At 42.8% G+C, this 9,686-nt stretch overlaps 1 protein-coding gene across 1 annotated transcript; it reads right to left on the reverse strand.

The window, feature by feature from the left end:
• Positions 1-348: 348 nt before the first annotated feature.
• Positions 349-9,480, reverse strand: LOC139364934 (neuronal pentraxin-1-like). Its single transcript, XM_071102183.1, has 5 exons — positions 8,957-9,480; positions 8,335-8,542; positions 7,006-7,250; positions 6,524-6,703; positions 349-2,360 (listed from the first exon to the last, which is right to left on the reverse strand). Exons 1-5 carry the CDS (start codon positions 9,416-9,418, stop codon positions 2,139-2,141), a joined length of 1,317 nt encoding a protein of 438 aa, XP_070958284.1. The 5' UTR covers positions 9,419-9,480; the 3' UTR covers positions 349-2,138.
• Between the last annotated feature and the right edge of the window lie 206 nt (positions 9,481-9,686).

The following is a 9,686-nucleotide window of genomic DNA, read 5'->3' on the forward strand; positions in this document are numbered from 1 at the left end:
TGACCTTCTCTGTCCTCTCCGGGTCCTGGCAACAACGTGTAGGGTTCAACATTTAGGCTTCTCATAAGAAGAGAGCAGGAGTGATGTTACACCACTGACCCGGTTCATCCACTGATGCCACATACTGAAACCCAGGCCTCTCAGTCTGTGCATATCTAGTAAGAAGAAATAAAGGGAGTGGTGTACAGAGGTCTCTGAACCTGCCATTGATTCTTGACAATAGGTTTCACAATGTTAGTTGAGACTATAGAGAAATGTAAGAGGACTCTCATATGCTTTCAAAAACATTTGTAGTCCTGTGATATGCATGGGTTACTCTTTGACAGTAATGTCACACTCACACAGGGATAGATTCAGGTATCACAATTTTATTTAAAAAATTAGAACTTTTTCATATTTCAGTGTTGCCATGCTTTGAGCATATAACAATACAGTATAAAATCTCAACCCAAAAGGAGGATAGTAAAAGCAGATTTTGTTGATGCTGCTGCAGCAATTAGTTAAGTCATGCTGTTACTGTACAGATAACATTCCCATTAAAGTACAAACACCTCAATGAATTGCTTTTATGTACAATAATCATCTTATTATCCAACGTAATGTGTTACGATAATAAACATCTCTTTTGGAAATAAATCTCGTTGTAGGCCTAAAGGAAAATAAATACGACACAAAATACTTTGCAAATCATAATGAATGTGCTGAGTTATTTCAACATCCCAAGGCACCCAGGCTTGTATGTTGGCAAAAAAGATTCTTTACACAAAATTGCGTCAAGCAGGTGGTGATAGAGAAACGATAGCGATAGAGCAGAAAGCTGTGCCTGTTTCATAACCGTTTAAGTATACATTCCTTTTCAAGTCTACCCGTCATTCACAGTGAAAATCCCAGGCAGTTGGAATATGAACAAAATCACATGATTGGTTGAAATGCGTGTCCCCAGTCCAATAAAAACAAGGCAACAGTAAGCATGTCGTCACCCACAAATGATGCAGCACCCCCCTTGGGCCAATCACTATAATTTTGCAAAAGACTGATTTCTATGGCAAGACGCATCATTCACCCAAGTTTCGTTAAAATCGGGCCAGTGGTGTCTGAGATATCGTGTGTGACTAACGTACATACAGTTGATTACTATAGCATCCCCCCCTGGGCCAATAAGTGTAATTTTGTGAATGTTGGATCTCTATGGCAAGAGGCATTATTCACCCAAAATCGGGCCAGTGGTGTCTGAGATATCTTGTGGGTTAGCTAGACTCATCACTCTGAGTCATATGTTGAGTCTTGACAGCGTTTGTTACAATACAAATATCCTTGACTAATTTTTGCCCGACCAAGCCCAAGTGAATATTTATTGGTCAATAGTGGCCATGTTGTTTTAGGCATTAGTCTGGAAAATATTGTCATGGATGCCAAATATCAAGTTTCATGCAGATTGTTCATTCGGTGTTAGAAGAGTAGCTTTTTAAGTGTTTTTCACAAAATTCTAAATAACGGGGTAATTAATGTGTATGTATTTTAAATATTTAACATATCTTGTTATAGCTCCATCATCTGGCCAATCAGTGTAATTTTGTAAATGCCAGATATCCAACGCAAGACGCGTCATTCAAGTTTTGTCACAACCGGGCCAGCGCTGTCTGAGATGTCACGTGGGACTAATGTACAAACGCACTAATGTACTAACGGACGGAGACAGATCCCCAGTCCCCTCCCTGATTTCCTCGTTGGGGACAACTACATGGTCACCAATTCTACTTATGGTGGACGTTCTAAGTGGTCCTTTATCGGGGAGTGCTGTCTGCGTCTGCACTGCGTTGTGGTGATATGCTGGCCTGTATGTGTCAATTGCTCTGAAGACCATGAGATAACAAACCGGCCAGTTGAACGAAGCGCTTTGAAGCATCCAACCAGATGCCAAAACTATCCAACTGAAATATCCAAGATGAACAAGGTCAGATTCTTATTTTAGACAGGTAGAAATCTAGTAAGTGTCCACACATAAAGTACTCAATATCTATAACAAATCCAGATGTCATTTACTGAAATAAATGCTTCTTTATCTATCAAATCAGACGTATTATCAACAGAGGCTTTAACACACGCATTTCTCATTGGCTTTCACTTTTCCCTGCAGTTCAGTTCAGTTGACGACAAGCCTCAAATGTCCACTTGGAGGCTCCTCCGTAAATATCAATGCTGCTCTCCAACCACGAAAACACGTTGCCTATCTGCGCTTTGCTGCTGCAAGTTGCCAGGTTGTATATCTCTCCAATAGACAACTTCCGGTCCCAGATATGAAAATTCGCCAGGTCTCCAACAAAAGCTTGTGTAGCATCAAAGCCCCCTCCAAGCGTATCCTGTGGAAAATAATATTGAATTCATGAAGATGGATATTGTGCTAACACAAAGGAAAACAATTATTTCAAGTTAACCTTTGGAGTTAATTTGTGCATTAAATAATGTATCCATGCTTCCATCCATGTAGCTTGTTAGAGGAAACCAAGGATAACCCATATATCAAATTAGTATTATTTTTCATTTATCCAGATTATTGTTTTGACTAATGAATCACGTTACCATGCAAACGGCTTTTAATTTTGCCATTGCAGTGTGAGCTGATAAATCAGAATTGGGGTTGCCCTGTTTCGTCAGCTATGCCTCATACTTTACGTATTTCTGAGCACCTCCAAGACATATGATACCTAGCAATGGTGTAGTTACTTTAGCTAGAAAGGGAGATTGGTTGGGGAGGATGGATGGGAGTAACCTGCAACTGTCTAGCAATCCAAAGGTTGTGTGATCGAGTCGCGTTGGGGACAACTGAAGCATTTTAACTTACTCTTCCCCTAACTCTTTTTTGAAACTTAACCAATTTCACCTAACCTGCTACGTAAATTCTACTAACCTTTGTCATTTTAGTTCTCCTAACCTTTTACAAAAGTTATCCTAACTTTGTTGTTAGTTCCCCTAACCGCCAACATAAATTCTCCCCATAATGCTCCTTTGTTGTTATGGCGCAATAAGCAACCTGGTCCCAGAGAAAGACGTATAATAGTATACGTCCCCCAAAGTGTAGTATAATATACTTCATTCAGTTCATATGCTATTGTAAGGCCGGGTAAGACGTACAATATGATACTATACATCCTATAATTTGTATGATATTGTACAATCCCTATTCCATTCATAATGTAACGTACATGATGTAATATATCCTACTAAATGGATTGTCACAGATTTACCTACAGAATAATACGAATTGCCCAGAGACTATGTTGGTTTCATGAGTAAAAAATGATAATTTCTCACACTCCCAGTGGCTAGAGCTGCTGCTTTTTGGGAACAGAACACTATTCCGGACGCTTATAAGAAATCCTGCTACGCCCTCCGACGAACCATCAAACAGGCAAAGCTTCAATACAAGACCAATATCGAATCCTACTACACCGGCTCTGATGCTCGTCGGATGTGGCAGGGCTTGCAAACTATCACGGATTACAAAGGGAAACCCAGCCGCGAGCTGTCCAGTAATGCGAGCCTACAAGACGAGCGTAATACTTTCTATGCTTGCGTCAAGCCTTGTAACACTGAACCATGCATGAGAGCATGTGCTGTTCCAGACGACTGTGTGTTCACGCTCTCCGTAGCCGATGTGGGTAAGACCTTTAAACAGGTTAACATTCAAAAGGCAGCAGGGCCAGACTAATTACCAGGGTGTGTACTCAGAACATGCGCGGACCAGCTGGCAAGTGTCTTCACTGACATGTTCAACCTCTTCCTGACCCAGTCTGTAATACCAACATGTTTCAAGCAGACCCCCATAGTGCCTGTGCCCAAGAATGTGAAGGTAGCCCGTCTAAATGACTATCACTCCGTAGCACTCACATCTGTAGCCATGAAATGCCTTGAAAGGCTGGTCATGGCTGAAATCAACACCATCATCCCAGACACCCTGTACCCACTCCAATTGGCATACCGCCCCAACAGATCCACAGATTATGCAATCTTATTACACTCCACACTGCCCTTTCCCATCTGGACAAAAATAAAACCTACGTGAGAATGCTGTTCATCGACTACAGCTCAGCGTTCAACACCAATGTGCCTTCCAAGCTCATCACTAAGCTAAGGACCCTGGGACTAAACACCTCTCTATGCAACTGGATCCTGGACTTCCTGACGGGCCGCCCCCAGGTGGTAAGGGTAGGGAACAAGAGATCCACCACTCTGACCCTCAACATTGCACCTTAGGGGCAATGCAGTGCCAGGACAACAACAACCTCTCTCTCAACATCATTAAGACAAAGGAGCTGATTGTGGGTACAGGAAACGGAGGACTGAGCATGCCTCCATCCACATAAACAGGGCTGTAGTGGGTCAGCTTGAGAGCTTCAAGTTCCTCGGTGTCCACATCACTAAGGAATTATCATGGTCCACACACACCAACACAGTCGTGAAGAAGGAACGACAATTCCTCTTCCCCTCAGGAGGTTGAAAAGATTTGCATGTGCCCTCAGATCCTCAAAAAGTTCTACAGCTACACCATTGAGAGCATCTTGACTGGCTGCATCACCGGTATGGCAACTGCTTGGCATCTGACCACAAGGCGCTACAGAGAGTAGTGCGTATGGCCCATCCAGGACCTCTATACCAGGCTGTGTCAGAGAAAGGCCTTAAAAATTGTCAAAGACCCAAGTCATAGACTGTTCTCTCTGGTACCGCATGGCAGGCGCTACCAATGCACCAAGTCTGTAACCAACATGACCCTGAACAAGCCATTAGACTGCTTAATAGTTAGTCCTGGGAGCTATTGGTTCACTAAATAGTTAGTCCTGGGAGCTATTGGTTCACTATTTAACTACCTGCATTGACCCTTTTTGCAGTAACTCTTTTGACTCATCACATATGCTGCTGCTACTGTTTATTATCCATCTTGTTGCCTGGTCACTTTATCCCTACCTACTGTATATGTACATACAGTGAATTCGGAAAGCATTCAGACCACTTGACTTTTTCCATATTTTGTTACGTTACAGCCTTATTCTAAAATGGATTAAATTATAGATTTTTCTGTCAATCTACACACAATACCCTGTAATAACAAAGCGAAAACAGGTTTTTAGAATGTTTGCCAATGTATTAAAATATAAAACAGAATGGTTGAAGGAATTGTCTGTAGAGCTCCGAGACAGGTTTGTGTCGAGGCACAGATCTGGGGAAGGATACCAAAACATTTCTGCAGCATTGAAGGTCCCCAAGAACACAGTGGCCTCCATCATTTTTAAATGGAAGAAGTTCAGAATCACCAAGACTCTTCCTAGAGCTGGCCTCCCTGCCAAACTGAGCAATTGTGGGACAAGGGCCTTGGTCAGGGAGGTGTCACCCATACATAGCTCCAGAGTTCCTCTGTGGAGATGGGAGAACCTTCCAGAAGGACAGCCATCTCTGTAGCGCTCCAACAATCAGGCCTTTATGGTAGAGTGGCCAGACGGATGCCACTCCTCAGTAAAAGGCACATGACAGCCCGCTTGGAGTTTTCCAAAAGGCACCTAAAGGAATCTCAGACCACGAGAAACAAGATTCTCTGGTCTGATGAAACCAAGGTTTAACTCTTTGGCCTGAATGCCAAGCGTCATGTCTGGAGGAAACCTGGCACCATCCCTATGGTGAAGCATGGTGGTGGCAGCATCATGCCGTGGGGATGTTTTTCTGCGGCAGGACTGGGAGACTAGTCAGGATTGAAGGAAAGTAGAATGTGAGAAACTCCCCAAATTCAGGTGTGCCAAGCTTGTGGCATCATACCCAAGAAGACTCAAGGCTGTAATTGCTGCCAGAGGTGCTGAAGTACTGCATAAAGGGTCTGAATACTTATGTAAATGTATATTTCTGTTGTTTCTAAAATTTCTAAAAACCTGTTTTTACTTTGTCATTATGGGGTATTGTGTGTAGACGAGGAAAGTTTTTTTCTCAATCCATTTTATAATAAGGCTGTAATGTAACAAAATATGGAAAAAGCAGAAGGGGTCTGAATACTTTCCGAACGCACTGTATCTCCCTTAATGACCTCGTACCCCTGCATATCGACTCAGTACTGGTACCCCGTGTATATAGCCAAGTTATCGTTACTCATTGTGTATTTATTCCTTGTGTTATTATTTGTCTATGTTTCTATTATTTCTCTTTTTTTTCTCTCTGCATTGATTGGAAGGGCCTGGAGGTAAGCATTTCACTGTTAGTTTACACCTGTTGTTTACGAAGCATGAGACAAATATTATTTTATTTTATTGATTTTATTTGATAATTGATCCAAATTCATGCCTAAACGGGATAATTCCTCCATCTTATTATGGAACCTGCGAGTCAGCGGCTCAGTTTTTTAATTGATGCATAAGCCTTTTTCTCTCTCAAGGTCTGACTGATGCTATGTTTATGCTATAGGCCATGTCCCTTTGGATATTATGACCTAAGGTACCAAAGTGTATTGATTAAAAACGGACCATTAAAATTGTAATGGACATACCTGTTCTTGTCCCAATATCAGAACACCTTGTGGTTTGATTGGATGGTATGGAGCAAGGTTTTCTCCACTGCCCCTCATGACTCCATCTTGGAAAGCCTCCCATACTCCATCTCGAGTTGTCCATGTGACACAGATGTGATGCCACTTCCCGTCGTTGATAATGAATGGTAATTTAGCTACCTGGAATGGATTTCAGTATTTTATTTTAGCATATGCATGGGTGGAGTTTTTTACATTTTTATCACTGCAGCAAACTAAAATAAATAACCTTGCATACTTATTAAATAAAAAGCTTGAGGCTTTTTAGTCAGTGTGGTCTAATTCAAAAATTATATTTCTTTGTAGTTTGCAGTGCAGGCCTTCATGCTCCAATCAGCATGAACATACATTAAGAATAGTTTCAATGAAATACTCTGCTTTCAAATTATATTTTGTATACTGTTGGTGATATATGCATCATGTAAAATAACATGTGAGTATACCTTGTCATTGATGAGTATCTCCATAGGATTATTCCCCCACTCAATCAGCACCAGCTCGTTGGCCTGCCCTGGCACTGCGTAGGAGAACGGCGTGCCCACCCCTGGGGATGCATTGGATTTGAGCCACATGCAGACAGTGAATGCGTACATCTCAGGGAGACTCTTCTTCACTTTGGCATACATGTAGTTGGTCCTCAACGGGAATGTCAACTGGAATTTATCCAGCGGCCTGTTTTCTTTCTGACCTGTAAACAAAACAGAGGACAAGGTTAAAGATGTCACCTGTCACAATAATTATTGTGGGCTAGCCTAGGCCTATAGATGCAGTGCTTGACTTGGGCAGGAGCTCATCGGTACTGAGTACTGGCACCTCAAATGTTCTACTGCTTGAGCTCCTGCTCCTCTTATAAAATATTAGCTAAAACATATTGTGGCGCGCCTGAACCTAAATATAAACAGTACCAGCACCCAAAGTTAGTACAGAAACATATTTCACTCCAAGTCAAGCACTGTATAGAAGTTAGAGCCTTTTATATCGGCTATCTGAGTGACACCAATTTGTTGGACATTTGTCCTGTCTTTAACAACCAACTGTGATTGTCAGGTCAAGATGAACGTGAGGATTTGAGTTTTATTTTTTTGAAGGTTGTAAAATATGTCGCTGAGCATCACGTAATGCGCAGGGGAGATTTGCAGCGGATTGCTGCTTAAGGTTGACTGATTAATGTAGTTATACAACAAAATCGTGTTTCTTGTGGTTCCACGTTTTTTTTTCTGCGGCATGATAGGCATCACATGAGCAAAGGGGTTGGAATAGCGGTCCTGGTTTATCCTCACCCCTCCCTCGGCGGAACTTTACAACCATGTTTGTTGCCCGCTATAAGGAGCTGGAGCTCCATAGGGTCCTGGCGAACTTTGCTCTGCTCAAACGGCTAGTGGTGCAAGTGGAGACGGCTGTTTCAATAGAATTTAAACATTTTGATCTGCATGAATTATGGGAAAAGTGCTGAATACAGATGGTTTCACCATCCTTTTTTTTACGCATGCCTTGAAAAGTAAATCACCTTAAGCCACACATCTTTGTGGAATTGGATATGCAAAGCAATGCAGCTATTCGCCGGATCCCATCCCCTCCCCTGCGTTGCAATGGACACCAGCCATATTACCAATTGATTTCGTATATTGACATGAATCTATTCATTAGTAATAAACACCACTTCAGTTGGATTTGAAAGGTCCTTCGGAATAGCTCGTTTTTGTTTTTTAAACGGCGATACTAATTAGTTAAACTATGCCGGCCAAGAATTTGGCGCGTTTTTGAGCTCGCACCTTTCTCGAGGTCGGTGATTCTCTGGTGCAGGGATGTGAGAGTCGACTCCACTCTACCGCGCTGCTCCGTCTCGTTCCGCAGCCCAGGCTTGCCATCTTCTATACTGTTCACGCGGGATAACACCTGCTTCTCCAAATCGTCGATTTTACTCTGTAGCAGGTCTTTCAGACTGTTCGCCTGGACCGAGTTGTTGTTCCGACTGAATTGCTGTGGAATGAAATAATGATTAGTTAAGAAAACGTTTAAATAATACATTACAACCCATATGCAGAGGGACATTGCAAAACTAATGCCAGATTAACTTCTTTAAGGTTTATTGCCCTGTGTTGTTAGCAACATGGTAGCCTACATCAAGCAACTAAATTCGTCCCCGGCAAGGTGTCTGTCCTCAGCATGACTTGTTAAGTTTCACGATTAGTGCAGAGTATTAACCTACATGGTGGAGGGCTGTTCACCCCTGGAAGTAAATGTGATAAACAAAGTACGAGGGCGGCAGTGCGAGTTGGACAGGACAGTGCAACGTGATTTAGCCCAGAGTGTAAACATGTCGTTTTTCACCCAAAATGATTGGTGAAATGTATAAAGGCTATTATTTCGTTAAGATTATGGTTCTCCACATACCTCAAGATTTTCTAATCTCTGCTTTAGAGACTGTAAAGTCTGCGATAGTTGCGCCAAAGTGTCCGAGGGACCCCTTGATACATCCCCCATAGTATTTTTGATCCCGGTCTCTTTTCTCCTTCCCCCAGGTCCGGGCTCGGGCGCACTCTGGCCCTCACAGCGAGTTAACTTGGAAGTCAGTTCTCTGATAGTCTCTTTTTGGTTCATAATGGTCTCCTTCTGCTGTAGGACGGTCTCCCGGAGCTGCATTACGGTGGTCTTCAGATCCTCTCCAGGCATACTGTTTTGCAAGGTAGCGGCGCATATGTCCATATCTTTGGGCACCGACGTGCAAATAAATTGAGTCTGTCCACCACCAAAGTCTTGGCACGAACCCTCCACGAATAAGTAAGAAAGTATAAAAAGTTTCCAAGAGATTGCCTTCTTAATGGCCTGCATTTCGCCGTGTGTGTTGTGTTGCATTTGGTTTAGGAGCAGCGGTGGTGTGTTGCGAGTGATATCAGGACCACGGAGCTGTAGCTTTTTGTTGTAATCCGTCCGTGGCGCGCGCCCGGTTTATATAGCGTGCGTGGTCTGCGCTGATCAGATTCACCCCATTACGGAGAGGAGGGGAGGAATCTCACTCTCGCAGTTTAATCGCCTCTCGACGTCAAGGTGGAAGGAGCCTCACTTTCAAAGATGAAACTCAAGGCTCCCGGATGCTAAATCATTCACGACGACAATTAGTCAT

The sequence above is a fragment of the Oncorhynchus clarkii genome, chromosome 13 (assembly GCF_045791955.1).
Source record: "Oncorhynchus clarkii lewisi isolate Uvic-CL-2024 chromosome 13, UVic_Ocla_1.0, whole genome shotgun sequence".
Lineage (NCBI taxonomy): Eukaryota > Metazoa > Chordata > Actinopteri > Salmoniformes > Salmonidae > Oncorhynchus > Oncorhynchus clarkii.